This window comes from Syngnathus floridae, chromosome 21 (assembly GCF_059516105.1).
Source record: "Syngnathus floridae isolate MCC-2025c chromosome 21, RoL_Sflo_1.0, whole genome shotgun sequence".
NCBI classification, from domain to species: domain Eukaryota; kingdom Metazoa; phylum Chordata; class Actinopteri; order Syngnathiformes; family Syngnathidae; genus Syngnathus; species Syngnathus floridae.
Genome location: NC_142433.1, coordinates 3976473 through 3998211, shown reverse-complemented (window position 1 = coordinate 3998211; position 21739 = coordinate 3976473). Strand labels below are relative to the sequence as shown.

Below are 21739 nucleotides of genomic sequence, written 5' to 3'. Positions count from 1 at the left end.
TTGGAACGAGTCATTTTTTTCTACCCCTGCAAGGCGTTCTGCATAACACAGAATTAAGCTAATTACCGTGATTATTTCTACAAAACAGACAAAAATGGCTTTTTTTTAATTCACAATGATTAATTCTCTTTTGTTTTGCGGTAAAATTCAACTGGGGAGTTGACAAATAACTTGAAGCAAGCACTCTTAACCTCTTTATTAAAAAGCATATGAGCAAGCGAGTGAAAGAAGGCTCTGCGTAAAAAGTATATATATATATATATATATATAAATATTTGTTTTTTATCAATCCAATGTGCTTAAAAGGGGATAAAAAAAGAAATAAAATCGAGCAACATGCTAAAACGAACCCACGAGTCCATGAATGTGATTCCAATTTGTCTGCTGCCTGCATGCGGCTCTTGTGAACGAACACTTCAGCACACTAGGAGTCCCGATCAATGTGAAATTGCACTCCAATTTTTTCCACCTCCTATATTATTCCTCTTCCTGAGACCCAATTGCTCCACACGCTTGTTAACAACAATGTCGGCTCACTACACCGGACAACTAGGAGGCCTATTAAATTTTTTTTTTGAATAGACGCGAGAACAATGCCAGCGAAGCCATGAGATGAATAATAAAGCCTTGGAACACATGGTTGATAATTATCTCCCGAATTGAAACAGCCCCATTATTTCAGAATGTATACATTTTCTGATATTTTTAGTTTTGTTTTATCGTGGGAGTTTCCTACTGTATGTGTCACGGCTCAACAAAGGTCGGGAAACACGGCTATACAAATATTTCGTGGCGCCACACACGTGGGAAATCAACAGAGATCAATGGCATGCGTCCAACACAAAGGTCAAACAAAATGATGTCACAATTGGAATGTGAAAGAGAGGATATTGAGGATTTGAGCTACTTACGTCAATTGAATTACCGATTACACGACTCAGCCAAGTGTTCTCTAATTAGAGTGCGAGAGCTGATGAGCTCGGAAATAAGCCCACCTTGATGAGGGCAAAACGAGTCTGTGATTAAAGTAGACGGAGACGGCCTATAAATGCAGCAATCAAGGAAAGACAACAATGAAAGGAATTCATGATGAATAATAAACTGATAAACTGATTTTACCTTTAAATTTTACTAAAACTTGCTTGAAATGTTTTAATTTCCTGCAATAAAAATCTGGAGAAATTGGAAATAAAATGTTAATTTATCACCACTAAATTAAATTAAACAAATTTACTACTACATTTATTTAAAATAAGAATTAACACGTTTATATATTCTAAAAATACACTCGAATGTGTTATACTGCATATCTGCATGGAGAGAAAAAAAAAGTACGCTTTAACGACGATTTAAGCAAAATGTGCTGCAATTGCACCATCTGGCGGTTTAACAGGAGAATTACATTACTGCATATCTGCATGGAGAGAAAAAAAAAGTACGCTTTAACGACGATTTAAGCAAAATGTGCTACAATTGCACCATCTGGCGGTTTAACAGGAGAATTACACCTGGATTCACATTCAGCGCCTACAAATCAAAAACAAGGTTAGTTTTGTTCTTCTAAATGTAACAAAACGTCAACAAGCATTTCACAGATGTGATATTCATACTTACATAAGTTATTATTCCCTCTTCATGGTTGCAACTTCAAAATAAACCTGTAAATGGATCATTTTAAATGACTCTGAGTGTTGAAGTAAAATAATATTTACAAAACTTACCCCAAAGCGGCCAATTTCAGAATTGGGAAAGCTGATTGGACATCATCACCAGGACAAAACATGGACATTGAATGGCAGTTTTAAAATGTTTATTTAAAAAATAAAATAGAAAAACATACATAAAAATTTCCAGAAAAACAGCCCCGAAACAAAAGCTGGTTTCTGGCTTACGACAATCAGCCCGGATGAACTTTATATTGGTTGGGGTGAGGGGGGGGTCCTTGGCTGCCACCTTTCTCCAAAATACAGCCCCACTTTTAAAACCCCTCGTCATATTTGTAACAGGAGAGAGATTACAATGCACCTCCGTGCACAACCTGCTGGTGCTCGCTTGTTGTTTCACTTCAGAACTCTAAATTCGAAGTAAGAAGTGAGATACCATACTGCATGAAGATATTTGGCAACTCTGACCCAATCCAACAAACTACCCATCTCTAATTCCCAGGGCCCGACTAATTATACTAGCCGATATTTGGCCTTTTAAAAAAAAAAAACCTGATATAACCTTTTTTTAAAATGATCGACCAATTAATTGTTTACCAGATATTTTCCCCTATCAAATATAAAAACTGGCTATTTCATTGTTGCCTCCAGACGAGGCTTTGTTTTAAAAATGGGCCTTGCAATCGAGCAAAACTCGATCATGAAAATGTTTTTAAAAAGTGGTGGGAGAGTCCATAAATCCAATTTGGGTGAGATCATTTCTATGATCAGCTCATGATCAGGTTCATCTGTTTGGGGGGGGTCAAATTGATGTTGAGTGGGCAGTTTTGAATCACGGGTCAGAGTTGTCTGGCGTTTTCTTCCATAGAGGAAAAAAAAAAAAAAAGTTAAAACAGTGTAACAGCATTGAATGTCATTAACGTCATGTAAAAAGCTTGTCTGATGCTGCGCCGACAGAGAGCAAGTCGCATTCTGCGTGCATCGCGTTTGACTCCAAAAACCGTCCGAGACAATCCACACACTTAACGAGGTCACACACGCACACACTGCACAAGAATAAAAAAAAAAATGAACTCCTGTCCAGTCCAATTGTTTTCCTTAGGTGGGGAGGGGCGGGGGCACGATAAATCCTCCAATGCACAAGACGTGACGCGATAATCGGAGTAACCCACTTGCATAGAAATAAGACGGGCGTGCGTGATGTCACGGCCTTTTCGCTTGTCCTTTCTGTGACCTCACACACACACACGGAGTAAACACAAAGAAAGGCATTGCAAACAATTAGCGGAAGTACCTGGCGATTAAATATACACAAGATTCCTGAATGGAATCAATATATAATTCCCTTTAACTCGGGTCCTTAGGAGGACCACTCCCCTGCTTTTTTTTTTTTTTTTTTTTTTTGGGAAGCGCCTTATGGCCAAGCACTTTCTAGTGCTAGCCCGGGCACCGATTTACGGCTTCACACAGCCGGTCTTTTTTTTTTTTTTTTTTGGTGGGAATTTTAAAGTAAAGAAGCAGGAAAGGCAGTGACGGAAGAAATATGGCAGCAGAAGAGTCGACGATAAAACGATAGACAATTTTGAGGTTGCAAAAGCCAAAACACAATTACATCCTCTCACCCAGATACGATCGCAGGGTGCTATTTTCTCAACGCTCGACTGAACTTCCTCGGGGGATCGACTGGCTCGCCTCGTCTAGGTGGGGGGAAAAAAGTGAGGCTTACTGAGATAAGAGCTCCTCCGTAAAAGAAGAGGGGGGTCTTTGCCCTGGGCTCCTTCTCACCCGAAAGGTTCTGTAAACAGAATGTAAAAACTCTACAAAAATAAAATAAACTGTATAAAAATGCCTTTGACATATACACACCAAATTAAATAAGCATTTCGGTTCTGAAAAGAAAAAAAAATATTGCACAAAACGAAAAAAAAAAAAAAGAACACCGAGCCTCGAAGGAGCTTTGCGAGTCTCCCGTCGTCGGCGGCGCTTGAAAAACGAATCGAGACGAGCTCTGGAGGCGGAAATACTGACCGCAACATAATACTGAAACGCTACAAGGCGGTGACCAAAAGGTCACGCTGAAGCGGAAGCAGAGCTGCAGGCTGCTTCACGTCGCGGCCGCTCCGCTCAAGTGAAAACTGCTGGTCTCCGTGAGGGGAGGGGGGAGCGAGGGAGGGGTGACCAGTCTCTATCTGCTGGGGCTAACCGGTAGGCTGTCCCTCTTCCTGCGCCGCCAAGTGTTCCGATGGTACTGTGCGTGCGTGTGAGGGTGTCCGCGGGTGGCCGCCGCCGGGTTGGTGATGAGCGGCGGGTTGTGCAAGCCCTTGACGTTGAACTTGACAGCATTCTGAGGAGGACACAAAATTAACAATTATTAAAAATCTCTTATGTATTTTTTTTAAAATTCAGAATGAGATGGAGAGAATGGTGTCCGGAGCCTACCTTATGTGCGTGGCTGGAGTGGGGGCTGGGCGGAGGCTGGGGACTGGAAGGGGCGGGGGCATGGGCTGGGGGGGGCATGTGGAAGAAGGCGGGGAGTCCCGTGTCGATACACACCTGTCTGCCGGCTATGGAGTGCATCGCGAGACCCCTGGGGAGCGAGGCGCGAGCCTGGCAAAGAAGACGATAATAAAACACTTGTCGCTTTCCGGAAAGCGCTAAACGCTATTCCTGCACGTCTACCTGCGAGCGAGGCGGCAAGAGCAGATGGGGTCCCGCTATTCCCGCTTTGGCTCCGCCCATTCCGAACGCCGCCGGGAAAGCTAGGCCTAGCGGCGGGAATGACGCGTACGGTGGCAGAGGGGGCGGAGGGACTTGACAGGGTGGTGCCGAATCGGAGTCCTGATGAATGAAAACAAAACTGAACATTCAACAACAGAGTGGAAAAAGAATTTCTGCTAATCCCCGCGCAGATGCTCCGACACATGCGTGACCAGCTGTTGGCTCTCGCCACCTCTGGCGTGAGGATGAAGCAGTGGCGGAAAGTGTAGTCGAAGAGGAGGAAATCCAAACTTCCGTTCCGGCTATCGTCATGGGAACCGTGAGGTCGTTGGCAAACAAAAGCAAGCAGCCGGCTACGGACAAACTTCACTGACTGCTTTGCCAACTTCTCCTCACGCTGGACGGTAGGGAATTTTATCTGCAGTGGGAATTGTCTTCAGACATAACTGTGTACATTCCACCATCTGCTTCCGGCCAGCAATTTATACAGTTGCTAGGTTACAGAGCCTCCACCCAGAAACTCTTATCATCATCACTAATGCGAGACTAGTCCAGAAGAATTGTCCGGAATCCTGAACCGACTCACATTGTCTGACCCGGAGAGCGAAGAGACGGAGGAGGCGGATGAGTGCTGCTGGGGACTGGAGATGGACATTGGCGAGTCTGCGCTCTGGGGGGACGCCGAGTCCCTCTGCTGCTCCTCTGGGCCGCCGCCGCCGCTGTCGAGCCGGCAGCTGGGGTCCTGCTCGGACACCGGCTCCTTGGGAGTTGGCACTGGAGATCCAAAATGGCGGTCGATAAACAAGGTTTCACTGAGCCGCACTAAAGATTTATATACCTCTGTTATCGGCTCGAGCCAGATCTCTGCCGCCCCACTTTTTGATGATCCACTCCCTGTAGTCAATCACTTCCTGGGTCAACCTGATGATTCTTCCTAAGGTGCTACAAAAAGGAACGAGAGAAGAGTTTCAGAGGAGAGGATTCGTCATAATTCTCTTCTAGCGTGCTCAGGCTCGTAACCTTTCCGAGTCTTTGTTGGGATACGATCGGGCGAGTGGAGACACGGCGTGGCTGAGGACCGTGTAGGCGTAATCAAACACCTGCCTGACGTGCATGGCGCCGTACGAGCCCCGGCCGACGTCGTTGCCTGCGTGGCAGCAAATTGTAATTGGCGTTTCGGTTCCGAAAGGTCGGCGAGATCGCACGTACCTGGAAGCAAGGGATCTTCGATGCAAAGCATGGACGGCCTGTAACCGTTGGTCACGGCCATGTCGTCTTTGGCAATGTAAGCTCCTCCGTTTTTAATGCGAATCCCCGTTTTCAAGTAGTTAAAATGGCGGCCGTACAATTCGAAAAACTCAATCAGCAGGACGCCCAAGTTCTCGCTGGGGTTCCTGGCGTCGATGCGAGGATGAAGCTGGGGTGAACACAATTAACCGAGTCATCAACCACCTAATATTAAAATGCGATTCTCGCGAGTACCTGCAAGAAGCTGATGACCATCAGGATGAGGCAGTAGGAACTAATTCCGCCCGTGAAGACTTCATTCAGATCTCTTTGCAGCAAGAACTGCTTCAGCACAAAGATCAGGTAAGGCAGCACCGGATACTTCTGAAAATGGACCGGCAAATAAATATTATTATGTGAAAAAAGATTTTTTTCCAATATATCCATGAGGCTCCCTGAAAGTATTTTAAAAGCCCAGGAATTACAAATATTTTCCCAAAGCCTGTGGCACTTTTTGTGTGATGGCTGACTTTTCAAAGAAACGTAGGAAGACTGGAAAGCTGCCCGCAGAGGAAAAGAGGCAAACCTCCCTTATCCGCCATAACGATAAGACTGCAGCAAAGCCTCCTTCCCCCATTAACAACATTGACGTTTGATTGAGTGCGGCTGTCGGGGCTTCTCAAGCCTCGACACGCAATCCCGGCAGAGCGGCGACGTAAACAAACGGACAAAAGGATGACATCTTGCCGGAAGATCAGCACCTGGAATTCTTGGCAAGCTGTGACTAAAACAGGCAGACATCCACCCTCGGGGAAAGCGAGATGTCCCGAGCGCATTAAGCGACAACCTTGCCCACGCGCAGCGAAAAAATATGGGTCAGCTTCCAGGATGAGGCGAAGCGAGTCAAGTGTGACGCTTTTCAACTGCTGGCACAGCCGCAATTCTCAGAGAGGGGGGAATTTCCAAAGTTCTATTTTTAGACGCCACTCTAAAACAGTAATTATGCGACTGGGCTGATTTAAAGACATTGCCGCTTTTGTCCATTCTTCATCTGCAACTAACATTTACTTCTCGCTACAGTGGAACGTCTAGAGTCAAATCGGTGGTACAGTTCCTTAAAAAATACGCCTCGAACGTCAACGACTAAATTTGGGAATTCAAAATGGCCGGTCAGCAAATTTTCATGAGACTTCAACGCACATCTCACCTGAACATAATCTTTAATGAAGCTCGCCGCCTTGACGCCGGTCTCCACGTTGAAGCTGATGTCCACTTTCACCTCGGTCTCCTGGTCTGTAAGCTTGATGATTGGCACCTGAAGGACACGGCGGCAAAATGAGTGCTTCGGCGCCTCTCGTCCGCTAACGACTTAAGCTACGAACGTGCAGACAGATGGGGGACACTAATTGCGTCTGCTCGTTTCTCCGCTCCTCCTCTCGAAAAAGAAAAAAGGAGCGATGGGAGCCAAAGCTTTAGATTTCTGGCTGACCACTTGAAATCTAAAAAAAGGGTTTTTTTCTCAGCCGGTGCCAAGTTGTGAACTGGCGGAACACTCACAGTCGCTTTGTCCAGCACTTTGATGGAGAACGGCTCGGCAACGTTGTGCTTGCGAAGAGCCTGCTCCAACTCTTGCAGCGGGGGGCGCTCCCACTTTCCAAACACCACCAAGTCAATGTCACTAAAAAAGTCACATTCCAAGTCAAAACAACGCATGAAAAAAACCAAAAAGAAACACACACAGGGTTTACAATGCTGATTGATTTGCGAGTCTCTCTTGCCTTGTTGGAAGGTACAGTCCGGTGCTGAAGCTTCCAAATATTTGGACCTACAAATGCAGAAACATGAAAAAAATGAAGTCTACCCATTAATCAAGTGTTCCCCTTGTTGTGTTCTCTTTTGACAGACAGGACCTATTAATCTATCCTTCACAAGGAGAATAAAACATCCCTTGTTCTTAAACCGCTGGCTAAAATTGTCTGCCTCCAAAAAAAAAAAAAAAAATTCAACATTTTCATTGTAACGTGGGTGTTGCGTAACAACCCCGATGATTTACAGTCCATAATATCCAATTGAAACGTCTATACAATGCATTTCCGGGTTCCACTTCGGAGCGGGCCGACTGTGCCAAGTGGAGAGCGCTGCCAAACCAAGCAAACAATGGCGAGAAGAGAAATAGCTGCGAGAACCAACTCGCCAAAGAGGAGGCCGAGTGGAGCTCCTTCCCTTTTTTTTTCGTGACTGGGAAATACGACGAGGCGGTAACGGCGGGACAAAGACAGAGCTCGATTGATGACGAGGTTACAAATCAGATGACGTGGTGAGGATTGTAACTTACATCTGCAGTGGGCCACAGCTCCTTGATGATCTTCTCTATGCGTTTCACCACCTCCTTCCTCATCGCGGCCTCCTCGGGCCGCGGAGACATGAAGTTGTAAAACTCCATCACTTCCTCGTGGAGTCTGGAAAAAAAAACAACCAGCACACTCATCAAATCGGAACTTTGTCCACAGCACAACGAGAAGATTCCTTAGCAGTCAAATACCGATGAACAGTGCGCCTCTGTTCCACCCCTGTGGCCGCTCATTTTTTTTTCTAGGAATGCATGCCATGGTGTCAGAGTGAAATACGGAACAGGGGGACTGTCACAATCAATTACTAAAACCCTGCGGGACATTTAGTCGGCCCATGTGCCCACGCCTGGGCGAAAACATTCTGCCAGCCAGCGAGACAGACACTCATGCATGCAGTGGGACGCATAGGTGTTGTTGAACCACGCATCAAATATCTTCCCATTACACCAAGGAATATTGAAATTACTAAGTGTGCAAAAACAAATGTGGCCCTGAAGGCAACCCAACACAAAACAAAGGAGCATTGAGGAACTTTGTACATACTTCATTTATCCTGCCACAGTTTCATTTACTATTCTCAAGAAGCAGTTTTCATTTTTCCAACATTATATTTGTAATCAACACACCACATAACTCAAATTCCTTATCCTGCAGGCTAACTATATGAAATCTTAAAAGGCATCAGAATGTCAGTGATAAGTTAATTTTTTTATTGCAATGTGAAAACTAGCTAACAACTATTGGCTTAATGCAAAAATTCATATAACACGTGAGAATGTTATTGTTACATGAGGATTTATTTAAGGGCGTGCATACGAATTTCAAAACGAAACGTCACGTTGGGATTGGTGCGATGCTGTTTTTACGCAACTAGCCACTGATGCTATTCAGCAAAATGCGTACGCTACTTTCACTGCGTACGGGCCTATTTAAACTAAAGACGCAGTATGCCCTCTTCCCAAAGTACGTAACACCCCAAAAGAGAATTTAACTCACCCGAGAACTCCCGGGTTGTACTTTCTCGTTTTCCAGGGCGTCCAAGAGCTCGCGTCGTTGCCATTAGTGCAATTTGAAAGCAAGTAATTGACCCCGTAAGTGCTGGCCTTATTGTCACTTTTCCTGCGGCCAGGGTGGTGGTGATGACGATGATGATGGTGGAGGTGAGGGTGAGAGTGATTCGCAGGTAAGGAAGGGGCCACCTGGTGACTCTGAGCGCACAAATTGAACATGTGACGGCTGTGATGGAGGAGTTGGTGGTGGTGGTGGTGGTACCGGTTGTTGTCCGTGCTGTCACCCAGCGCGAAAAGCAGGCCGACGTTTTTATTCCCAGCCGTGGTTCTCTCCAGCGTGCAGCCGGAGGGGGGACTGTCCGCCGCACGCGATTCCAGCGAGGAAGACCCAGCTTTAGGGGACACTGCTTTGCCTTCACCCGCGTCGGAGGCCGGGGTGAAAAAGTTGGTTATCGCCATGCCCAGGGAGGATATCGCGGCGTCGTTGACACAAGCCGAGCCGCCGTTCATGATGCTGTGATGGCCGCTGCTGCTGCCCAGGCTCTTGTTCGATACCACGGCATTTTGCAACACGTCCAGCGCAGCGTAATTGACACACTGGTTGTGGACGTGCTGAGCGGAGAACGTGCGTACTCCCTGAGACGTTTCCCAGACGTGCATCCATAAGGCGTTCGCCGGTCCTTTCTGCTCGGGCTGAATCCAAGCTACCCTCGGATCCATTCAACTTGGTTCTCCGGTGACCCCCCCCCTTGTTGGGTAGAACGCCAGCGAGCCCGTCGTGATGCCGTGTGCAGAGTCACCGACCCGAGAGATGTCCCAAAACGTCTCGGGGACTACGAAAATTACGCGTGCACCCGAGTTTGGACCATGGGTAAAGTCGCTCCCACTACGCCGCTAGATAGGGGGAAAAAGCTACGCTGATTTCTATTGGGATTCAATATGGCGTATTCTCTTCAAATCTTCGCGCATGCGCGTTAGCTGGGGACCCTTATTCAACCACAGCGCTCACTCATTCGGAAGCCATCGTGAGGCCAGCTGCGGTACTACACCATAATTTAAATACTGTAAATAAAAAAGGAAATCATTATTGTGCACGAATTAACATACATAACATTATATTCGCATATATTTATCAAACATAGTAAATGTACCGTGCAATATTCTATACCTGTAAAATTATACAGGTACTTAATTTGCACAAGTTAAAAAAATCTATAAATAATGCAATACTGCAGATTGTGGCACATGTCCAGCAGAACATAACTCACAACCCAATACACATAAAGGATGATGGAATATGAAATACTCATGTGGGTCATAATCTCAAACCTTTTATACGCTGCTCACGTACACCTGAGGCTCTCCAGTGACTATAAACTGAAACACTGAATAATCAGATTTCTAATCTAATTTCTAGGTATCTCCATTCAGACACGTCTGTGCACGGCAGGTGTTGTCACGCATCACAACCCCCCCCTAGTAACAGCCATCTCCCAGCCTGCACGTTTTACGCTTCAACTGTATGATGGAGGCGAGGCATAAAGCTGCACCGTCTGGGAAAGGGAGTAGAATGTGCACCATAAAGGGGGAGTGAAGAAGGAAACCTCTTGCATAATGTCTACACTCAACCCTGGCTGCTCACGTGTAGCATGTGACAGGCAAAAAAAAAAAAAACCCTGGAGCAAACTGTGTCAGATAGGATATGTGGCTCTCTTGTAACACACCCATACAGGCATGCACACAGCTGCTCACTCCCACTGAGTAAATAGAAGCTTGCTTTCCCCTATCTTTAGCTTAATCTCACACTGCAGCATGCACGGGTATCAACAGCGACAGGATTCTTTCGTTGCATGAGGTTTGCGAATGCTGCGGCGCCTCACTGTCATCGTTTATCGGATTACCCACATCGGTAAGGGCCGGACCGCATCTGACAGATGCGACGCAGGAGAGCAGCTTGCAGATCGGGCACGAGAGTACTGTCGGATGGCGGGGATGGATTCATGCAGTTTGTTTTGCACGATGTGGCATGAATACTAAAGAGGCCCAACATATGTTCTGCAAACTCCAAGGCACTTTGAATAAAACACAATGCTGCAGCTTTGCGTGAAGGTTATTTTAGATTTGCAGATGTTTTATTTCCCCCCATTGTTGCAAAGTATTCCCTAAACATCCATTGCACCAAACTCATTTTTGTTTGTTAATTGCAGTTTCTCTCATAATTGAATTTCGATTGACAAAAATTAATTTTTACAAATGTCCACCATGAATAAGTAGATGATGTGATGGAGCATCTGTTCCCTGCCCCTCTCGCTGGCATGCATGTTAGATGAACTAATATGCTTCCCCTCAATCCTGTAGGCGTTGTGGTGTGTAGAAGTATGAATATTGCATTTGGCGTCAAAGCACAAACCACATAATTGCGAGAGTAAATCTTTCCCTTCGCGCCTGAAGACATGTAGTACTACAGTCAAGCGGAATAGTGGTCTTGTAAAACGGTGGCAAAAAAACAAATGGCATGAAGAATACCGCTTTCACTTCAAACTCCATCCGAGTGTACAAATGATAAAACACATTTATTTAAAAAACTGCATAAAAAAAATTCATACCAGTAACATGAACTTAGCTAAAATGGGGCACGCTCATTTTTTCTCAGTCGTGTAGGCAAAGTCAGCAATCACCTTTCAAAAAAATGGTTAAAATGTTAAAAAATATGTGTATGCTATTAGTTAAAATGCTGGCTTTAAATATTTGTCCTCTGTTGACCTGAGTGAATATTTACAGGGGGAAAAAAATGCAGATGGCACTTGCCACAGGCACGCTGTGATTTAAGCTTCAGGTTACACTTCACTCAGTCCCGCCACCTAAAAGGTCACCTGTAAGTTTTCATGTAAGTCCAGCTCTGTATTTTTGCCCCACCTTCCTCATGTGATCCTGGACTAGTTACTGTCTTGTGCACGCTTCGCAGCAGCCTCTCATAAATCACCCACAATCGCAAGTGTCAACCTCGACACTGTTCATTTCGTGCGGATGAGTTATTGGGTCGAGCGTATCGCCTGCTGCTACTGCGGTGTGCCATATTTGAGAAGATTCTACAGTAAAAACGGGATTAATGCCTTCCTTGTTTTGGGGTAGTCCTCAAATTTAGCAAGGTACCATCTGGAAAGAGCAAACATAATTCTATTAATAATTCCCGAGGGCAAGGGATCGACCCGGTATGTTTGTGTTCTTACTTGTGGTGAGAAAAAGCTCTGCTGCTGAGGACCACTGCGGTGAAGATGGCGAAGGCCACGCTCTGAACAGATTGGCCCGCCAGAGCGAAGCCCGCCCACTCGGTTATCTCCCCAAAATAGTTGCCTGCGGATACATACTCGAACATTCCACCTGTCAGCGCAAAAATGAGGCTGATTTCAACAAGACAAAAAGTAAGGTGTTTGATGTGTGCTATAATCCAAATGATTTGTTAGTAAAACACATGGGAGCATTTTTAGATTGCAGCAGGAAAATACATTAAATGTCTTCTTTAATAATAAAGTGGTCTTCAAAATAACAGATGCGTGCCAGTCGTCGCGTGCCAAAAGTATCTTACCTCTAGGGATCTTATATCCGCTCTCTCCAGGCCCCCTCAGATTCCTCAGGATGTGGTCAGAGTGCAAATTTATCAGCCAGCCAAGCAGCCACAGCACAGAACCTGCAACAAATCAACTGAGGGTTGCTTATGCAAAAACACATGCAGCGATATTGTTAATTAATACATTATTGACAGAGCTAATCATATCTGACCATTACAATACACTTATATTAGAAATTAATTTCATTTCTCTCCTCAACCATAAATGTACGACATACATACCTGCAATGAAGCATGGATTCGTCACCCAATCTGCAGGATACTCTGCATAGTGGCTCAGATATCTGATCTGCATGAAGCCATTGTATATGCAGAAAACAACAGCCAGGAAAAAAGAGAGAAATGGTGTCGGTTTGCCTCCTCGGATTAAAAATGGATAAATAAGTGCTCTGGAACAGAAAAAAATGTGGTCAAAAATACAATTACTGTCAATGTACAGGGGTAGAAAGTCACTCTTGCAGTTAGTAACTTAGTTTGATATTTATTTTTTACTGATCAAAATAAAAGCTCCTCCCATCACGTCCATATAATCCCTATATATAATATAAAGATGGCATCAGTGCAAGAGTTATATATTAGACAGAAATATTCACAAAAAACGTGACAAAAACATAAACAGAGGCTAAAATATATAAAGAAGACACGCATATTAGCGTTCAAATTCAAGAATTTATCAATAATATAAGTGGAGCATGATGGTGCATTCAAGAACCAAAAAATGAGTGGGAATTCCAACCTACCTCTGTGCATAGTGGCACAAAAACATTGCAATGAGCAACTGATTGGCTAGCAGGGAGCTCTTTGCCGAGGATGCCCACACTAGCAGACACACTGGCACCAGGAACGAGGGCAGCTCCTGGACAAACCAAGCCAGCTTGGCGTTCACCAGAAATCCGTATTTACTCGAAGCGTACCGACCATACGCCGCGTCTACGAACAACAGGCAAACGAACGTGAACGCAGCCATTAAAATTAAAAAGTAAGCCATGCAATCCAAAACGTATAGCTCTTCCTCCGGAGAGGAAAATAACGCCGAAAGAAGGCTGTCCATCAAGACGGCGATTTTGGGATAGAAAAGTCGAAAAGAAAGGGGAAAAGCTGTGTTTACGTTGTGAGAGGGTTAGGTGAACTACTTTGAATCGATTACATACTTGCTTGGGGTGCAGAAATCAGCCAATCGCATCGATGCTGAGCTATGACTTCTGACTCGTCAGCCAATCAAATCGCGTTGCGTTGCATGGACTCATTCAATTCGTTTAAGATGAGTATGTAATGAGACAATTACGTAACATGCAGTATTGTCAATATATAAGGCGCAAATACTGTTGCGTTCAATGTCATGCACACACTGCCACCCCCCAAGACTGTGCATACGCATATTAGTCCTAAATCTATGGCAGTTGCTGTAAACAAAAATAGTAAGGAATGTCGCAAAACGACGTGAGGGCAAAAAAAAAAAAAAGTAAAATACGCTTAAATTATGTATAGTTGACAAAGGTTGGGAATATAAGGATGTCTTCGCGGTCGTACTGGATCCAAATACAAAAAAATCCACTTTGGACAAGGTTCCGTATGTAACACTGACTCCTGGTGGCCAACTGATGTCAAGGCAGGCGCACAAATAAACCAATTAAAAAAAACGCTAATCTTTTACTTATACCGCTATGATTAAGGTGGGTGTAATAACAAAAACAAAACTAGTAGTTAACTTTTTTTCAACATCTTTATTTTTTTTTTGCGCAGTATATTCACTGAATATTTTCAGATCACACCATATTTTCTTTACATTTTCCCATTTTGTTTTGTTTCATGTTCATGTTTGTGTGTCATGTTGAGTTGAAGTGTTTTTCGTCGCTCATTCATACCGTCGGTTAAGTCGAGTCAAGTCACAGTTTACAAAGATGGGTCGTTTACGGAGCGAATGAAAGGGAAAAAAAAAAAGAAATAGAGAAAATAAATACACTTGAAAAGAAATGAGAAGGACCAGAGTAGACAAGATGAAAACTGGTCAGTGATGTCACATATGTGAAAATTTCTAGACAAACATTGTAAACATTTGAAGCATAGTACAATATTACATGCAGTTAGACTTTTTTGATACAGATGGCAACACTTTCCAGGACGGAAGACATAAAACGTCAGATTTAGGATTCCCCGTGATTCCACCTGGAACTTGATTTCCCGATTACTGGGCAGTTCTTTCTTTTACTTTAAACTCCAAACACAACATCCAAAAATATGTATTAGAATATCTTGCTCAGGAAAATGTTGAAAAAGGCTTCCCGCCGCCTATTTTTTTTTTTTTCCTCCCACATACTCCAAATGAGGCTATTTGTCCACTTCTCAGAAGTGAGTAGAATTGCATGTGAATCCCTGTCAATGTATCACAACATACATATCATTAATACCTTTTCACACGGGGGTGGGGAACCATTTTGGCTTTTTTTTTTTTTTAAATTAGCTATTATGAGCATCTGTTGTGGCTCTTCCTAGGTTCCCCACCCCTGTTTGAATTGAATCACCATTAAATCTCAATGTCAGATTTTTCTCAGCGTAGAAAAAAAAATATATCAAGTATGAGAGGAAGTAATGGTTGCCTTCAGAGTGCCTGATTTTGGGACATTTATTGCAGTCTCGCGGGTTGGGGTTCACTTAATCGACTCCCTTGCCAGTGAATGTTGATTAATAACAAGAGAGGGATTTTGAATGGAAACACCGCAGCCTTTGATTTGGGGGGGTGGGTGGGAACTTTGGTTAACGTAAAGGTCAGTACCTGAAATTCTACGCTTGACACTAGAAACAGCCGCGTGAAAATGATATTCCGCAGCTTGAATATATGCACAGTGAATCCCATCCATTAGTAGACTAATAAAAGGTAGTGGGGGGGGCCGGGGGAAAGGGGGGGCTTAGCCAAAGAGAGCACATGGACTTACACTTGTTAATCAGGCGCCCGCAGAAAGGAAAGCCACTTTTTTTTGTTTTTTTTGTGTTTTTAAACAATGGCAGAATAACTTTAAACCAAAAAAAAGGTAAGGAAAATAATAGAGCAGCAATGTTTTTTTTTTTTTTGCACAGTATGTGTGCACATTCAAGTAAATAAAAGATATATTATATAAAAAGAAAAAAAAATAATCTAGAAGTCAAAGACGCAAGAATATCCAGTCTTTGTTGGTCGGATTGGCACTTTTGTGAATAGGAGTGCAGTTTTGCGGAATATAAATATATCTTCCTGCTTTTTTTTTTTAAATTCCCCCTTGTAATAGTTAGCACACGGTGCAGTAATTGTCATGAGAAATGAAGACTCGATAATTCCTGCTACACGCATCGGTCATGTAGAGGATGTAAAATAAAGACGTTGATGCTCAATTACTGATGTGCTTTTTTTTTTTTTTTTTTTTTTCAAGAGCACAAGTGCTCTGTGGAGAGCATCTCGAGAGGAGTCTGCGATCGAGTGGCGCTATTGTAAATTTAAAGACAATTACTAGCGTTGGAGAGTCGTACTTGTCTGTCCACAGAACACACAAGCTCCGGGACTCTGATAGGGGGAACTAAGTCAGAGTCGAGCAAGCTCTTCTTCACACAGTGCCGCTCAGTCAAAACCTCACACGATCCGGACGCACGTCGGACCCCCGCGTCAGCATTTACGCGGCTCTTTTTCAACCATCCAAAAGTCACAGTGGCTACAAGCAGTGGCTAAATTCAAAAAAAAGTTTTCATTTGTCCTCTGGTATCTTGTTTTTGGAAAAATTAGGGCACAGCATTACAAAAAAATTTCTCACCCAGAATAAATTCAAAGGTCTAATCAGCGGCAATGTAATGAAAATTAATTTCCTATTGACTAGCTGACCGAAAAGTTTTTGCAAGAGAACGTCAAGACAATGGAAACTTTTTTTTTTTTCTCCTTAGCTTGCAAGTAGCCAGTCATCTGTGTGATGTGCAATGTCTGCAGGTGTTGTATGCAAGTGTGTGTGTGCATGCAAACGGGTACATTAATAATCAATGCAAAAAAAAAAAAACAACAACAAAAAAAAGTTACCCAATGGGACTACACTCTGAACGGCGTGCTGTCGAAAACACATCCCGTGCCCGGGGGAGGGGGGGGGCTACGCTAGAACCATGCAAATCCGTCTCACTTGATGACACAAAGCTACACATCCACTAGCACTAGATAGCACATGACGGCATGATGGTGACTTGATTTCTGCTGCGGGCCCGGGATGCGCGGACAGCCACAAAACCACGCGACTGCATGCAGCTGGGAAGCAGAAGTGGAAATTTGCGTCTTCCTGTAAATATCCGCTCATCTAAATATACAGTTTCGCTGCAGCCGCCACGCCCTGGATTTTTCCATGTTAGCTCACTTCACAATTCAAATGTAATCCTATTAATAACACAGCACGCGTCGAACATTTTGAACGGCAACTAAACCACCCATAGGAACCCGGATTTTTTTTTTTTTTTTTTTTGGGGAACATGTCGTGAATTCACCTGAAGCTTTTTGATATTTTCTCCTGCTTGCCCATACCAAAAAAAAATTCAAAGAAAGCAGGAAAAAAAACAAAAAAAACAACAACACACGGTTGGTGATCGGAAAGTCCCTTCCCCTCAGCCTCTCTGACAAGTGCTTTCCATAAAATAAAGTTATTTGTGGGTGGAAAATGCAAAACGGAAAGGATACTTTAAAGTACATTTGTTCAACTGCACCGTCAGGATGACATTGAGGGGGCGGGGCATCTTTCCTGAAAAAATAGGAACGGAAATTAAAATGTCTCCAAATAATCATACCTGCCATGGAGAGACCCCCAGAGCGAGTGGCAGAAAGGTGTGCGCGCGTGTGCGCTTCACGGCAACAGTGAAACGAGGCATGACCTCGAGAAAACGCCCCCTCCCCTCCCCAATCAGATGGACTCGTGTGAACCTTAGCCTTAGAGTTGGAAGCCTTCCATGGGCGCCTCCTGATGGGGGAAGAGGAACTGCTGGTTCTCCTGGTCCACCTGAGGAGCCAGGCTGCTGTCCTCGTCCTCCCCCCCAAAGTAGTGCTCGATCAGGTCGAAGGCCTTCTGGTAGATCTCCTGGTTCTCGTGACTCTGGAGGAACTCGATCTTATCCAAACCTGAACAGCGGGGAAAACAAGACGTCACGACTCTTATTCAAAATTTCACGACAGATAGTTGAACTGCCCAGTACCATAAGCTTCTTCGATGAGACTGCAGTACGGGTTGATGCCCGTGCCGTGGTTCTTCTGCTTGGCTTCTTGTTCGCCCAGCCGTAGGATGTTGTCGAGACCGTTGAGGGCCACCTGGACGATCTTGGAGTCCATCACCGTCAACAGGTCGCACAGCGGCTTGATGCAGCCCAAGTTGACTAAATATCTAAAGTGCAGACGCCCAACATGTAAAGCCACGTTCACAATTGAAACCAAGTATCCAAATTTGAGTCTGGACCTGATCTGTTCTGGCGTTCCTCCGGAGGTGGCGTTGGAGATAGCCCAGGCGGCCTCTTTCCTGGTCCTGAACTCTGCTTTTTGTAGAATTTCAATCAGGACTGGAAAGATGTTAGCATCAATAACTGTCTGTAGGGGGAAGAAAAAAAAAAACACCAACAGATCAGAAGGGAGGAAACAACAAGGCCCAGCAAGCGCCGACGGCCATGTCTGACCTGTATCTGCGCTCGGTTTCCAGCGGTGATGTTGGAAATGGTCCAGCACGCTTCCTTGCGAATGGACTCTTTGGCACTGCTCAGCAGGTGCAGCAGACAAGGCAGAGCGGAGCAGTTCAACACAACCTGTGCACAGCAATACACACGAAACAAATGACTTATTTGAGACGTGTCCGACCGAAACATTTAAATGTGGTCTCAGACTCACCTGCGTCTGGATGTCATCTCCTGTCACAATGTTCCCGACAGCTCTCAAGGCAGGAGAGGCCACCTTGTAGTCGGTGTGCCTGCAAGCAGAACGGATTCAAACAGCAAGCCGGCGACAGCGCGGGCGGGGCATGCGGCTTCGCGGGCTTACATGAGCAGTTCTATGAGGCGCCTGCAGACCCCGGAGTCGATGACGGCCTGGATTTTGTCGTTGGGGCCGTCGGAGAGGTAGGACAGAGCCCAGCAGGCGTCTGCCAGCAGGTCTGGATCGCTGCTGAATAGAAGCCTGGAGAGTACTGGGAGACAGGGGGACACCTAGACATGCACACGAGAAAAATAAATCTGAGATCAGTAGCAAGAATTAACAACACAAGTCACATTTTCTCGTAATGGCTCTTAACAGTTCTAATTTTTTCGTTGGACTCATGACAACCTTTTCAAAAGAAGGTGGAGGGTTTTTCCCTCTGCAGAGATTAGACAAAGCCCACACAGCATTCCTAATCATGGTCAGTCTGGTGGATTTAGTCAGGAGCCTGCAACAGCAAAGCAATATTAAAGTTTAAATGTTGGTATATCGACACACTCGGAGAATTTAGAACAAGATGAAGTGGTCGTTTTACATTAACAGTGGTGGAAGGATGTTGCAATTCAGCACATAGTCCCTGCACAAGGCACTGTCCCCTGCAATATTGCCCAGAGCCCACACAGCCTGAAGGACAAAAATAACACACATACACAGAAAAATATGTAAATGTATGGGTGGGAACCACAAACACACAACACACACTGGCGTTGTACCTGCTCCTGCACATCCTCAAAGTCGGAATTAAGAAGCTCTATGAAGATGGGAACGGCTCCAGCTTCGATCACAGTCTTGGTCTGCATGGATGTGCCTGATGCGATGTTAGTCAGGGCCCAAGCTGCTTCAAACTGCAAAGCGTTGATCCATCAAGAAATTGCCTAACCAATATCGTTTGTAAGTACACACTAACCTGTAATGTGCAGTTGGTGCTCATCTTGAGGAAAGCCACAAACCTCTCCACAACACCGCTTGTGTTTATAACCTCATCTATGGGCGGGTTAGGCTCTGAAATCAACAAAAGGAAATGTGAAGAAATGCTCTGGTTGTTCCCCTCAATGTGAGAAGTTGCTGACTACCTTTCGAGAGAAGTTTCCTGAACTTTTGTGTGGTGGCGAGCTGATGTTCGGGTTCCTCTGAGAACAGCATCTCAACCATATCTCTGGTGATGACTCCTTCCTGCAAGAACACACGTGTTTGAGCAAATAGACATTCCAAAATACGCTGGGAGGAAAAATTGGCATTATAGCTTTATTGACAAGCCAGAAAAAAATATATGACGCAAACACTTACCGTGACTGGCGGGCTGAGTTGCGAGTCCACTAGAGGGCTCTCCAACATGGATTCCTCTTCAGTGAGGACGTCCACATTCCTCCGTTTGCAAAGCTTGGAGGAAGAAAAAAAGAGACGGATCTCACCACTTGAAAACAGCAAGATGGCGGGTTAAAGATATGACGTTTTAAAATACCTGCTGTTCTCTTTTTTGTTTCCTGAGCTGGATGCCCTCCTCCTCTCTCCTGCGCCGCATCTCCTCCGGGTTCAGCGCTTTGTTCTTGTAGCGGTTCATCCGATAGTTGTTATCCTTGGCCGGACTGGCTGATGGCTCTGTTGGACCACAGACTAAAGTTAGAAGAACACTTTGGGGGTATCATGGAGGACCAATCGGATTGTCCCACAGTGTGTATGTGATTATATCATACATAACGTTCTAGTAATAATCCATACTTGATTCTTTTTTGAGGAAACGTAATTGACAGTTGCGCAAAGCAAGAGTTGCCCAGATTTGGTGTCACATGACCGCATTGGTTCAAATCGCGCAGCTTGACAAGCCTTATGTCAAAACATCGATAAAGCAAACCCGTCACTGCACAATGCAGCACATTTAAAATTAATTGCATGGTTTAATAATGACTTGGGTTGTCTCGAAACTGCGGTAAATTGCATCATTTTTGTGCATTATTTGAAGCGTTTCGGAGAGGCTAGCATAACAGCTAGGCTAATATAATCATAAGCTGCTTCGCTTATATTGCTGACATTTGATCATATTAATTAAAAACCGTAAAGCCTTCAAGTAAACAATATTTGATTAAATACGTCAAAAGTGTCTTGGGTGAGCTACAACGTGCCGAACCGACATTTACACAATTAGTACCCTCGACGACTAAGCATAAAGCTGATAGCATGTCTATAGGTAACCACTGTTACGAAACAACTTACCCATTGTGTTCTCCATATGGTTAAGGTGTATGACGAAGTGTATTCGAAATGCTAACAACTTTAAACCCCGATCTTTCCGCTTATGTTGAAGATTTTTGCTCCAGTAAGTTCAGCAATATGTCTGCCGGAGGTGGAACCATTAATATGATGACCACTTCCTGCCACCAGCGCCCCACGTTATTCAACAATTCACTGACACACCTCTAAAAAAAAAAAAAAAAATCACGTTTTTATATTTTGTCTACAAACTCTTTATAGTTTTAAGGAATCTGTGATATACAAAAATAAAGAAAAAAAACAAGTTAAATTTAAAGCGAAGTAGGTCGCTGGTATAGTGCTTACAAAATCACGCGAGACTTTCTTTACGCCTGCAAATCTCGCAAAGCAGCAACAGTGACATCTAGTGGAGAATTGACAGAAGTACTCAAGTGCAAATGTAATAGATTACTGGGAATACTTATTTTCACGAGTTGATTTAATTAGTACCCCATGTAACTTTGCTTGGGGAGGGGGGAACCTATTTAAATTTGCAACACTTTAAAAAACACCCCAAGAAGACAGAAAAAGAAAATTAATGCTTCCATGAACGGTACTGCCAGGCCCTACTGGTAGCAAAACAAACTTCCAAAACATATTTCTATATTGGAATATTGTTTGGATTGATGTACTGAATCATTCGATGCACTGGGAAAATAATATATGAAATATTAAATGCACAAACAAATATTACCAAGCAAATGCACACTCATAAATTCCCGAGAGACCTTTAAAGCACCTGCTCTATGCATATGATTCCATGTTGTAACTCTCTTACATAAAAAAGCCTCTCTGTTGTATTTTCAACAAATCAATCATAAAAACAAAGTATTGCACACATGCGGTTTAATTTGCCTGGAGCAGCTGTTCCAAAATCGTTGTACTTTATTACCAAGCCTCCATAACGCGAGAGCTGTTCTATGATGGAATAGACAATAGGGGGC

At 44.2% G+C, this 21739-nt stretch overlaps 3 protein-coding genes across 3 annotated transcripts; all 3 read right to left on the bottom strand.

Moving 5' to 3' along the window:
* Window positions 1-1793: 1793 nt before the first annotated feature.
* Window positions 1794-9946, bottom strand: tent4a (terminal nucleotidyltransferase 4A). Its single transcript, XM_088365540.1, has 13 exons — window positions 8957-9946; window positions 7945-8068; window positions 7388-7434; window positions 7167-7287; window positions 6817-6924; window positions 5865-5993; window positions 5592-5799; window positions 5403-5529; window positions 5221-5324; window positions 4969-5156; window positions 4344-4502; window positions 4104-4271; window positions 1794-4008 (listed from the first exon to the last, which is right to left on the bottom strand). Exons 1-13 carry the CDS (start codon window positions 9688-9690, stop codon window positions 3850-3852), a joined length of 2376 nt encoding a protein of 791 aa, XP_088221666.1. The 5' UTR covers window positions 9691-9946; the 3' UTR covers window positions 1794-3849.
* A 1107-nt stretch (window positions 9947-11053) lies between these two features.
* On the bottom strand, window positions 11054-13761 carry srd5a1 (steroid-5-alpha-reductase, alpha polypeptide 1 (3-oxo-5 alpha-steroid delta 4-dehydrogenase alpha 1)). The gene is made up of 5 exons (XM_088365541.1): window positions 13339-13761; window positions 12821-12987; window positions 12557-12658; window positions 12201-12351; window positions 11054-12126 (listed from the first exon to the last, which is right to left on the bottom strand). Exons 1-5 carry the CDS (start codon window positions 13647-13649, stop codon window positions 12060-12062), a joined length of 798 nt encoding a protein of 265 aa, XP_088221667.1. The 5' UTR covers window positions 13650-13761; the 3' UTR covers window positions 11054-12059.
* A 541-nt stretch (window positions 13762-14302) lies between these two features.
* LOC148380000 (importin subunit alpha-7) lies at window positions 14303-20922 on the bottom strand. The gene is made up of 14 exons (XM_088365463.1): window positions 20760-20922; window positions 20011-20147; window positions 19836-19928; window positions 19622-19721; window positions 19456-19550; window positions 19262-19393; window positions 19084-19172; window positions 18897-18996; window positions 18615-18778; window positions 18465-18543; window positions 18257-18382; window positions 18043-18170; window positions 17786-17970; window positions 14303-17711 (listed from the first exon to the last, which is right to left on the bottom strand). The coding sequence occupies exons 1-14, from the start codon at window positions 20773-20775 to the stop codon at window positions 17524-17526; spliced, it is 1632 nt and encodes a 543-aa protein (XP_088221589.1). The 5' UTR covers window positions 20776-20922; the 3' UTR covers window positions 14303-17523.
* Between the last annotated feature and the right edge of the window lie 817 nt (window positions 20923-21739).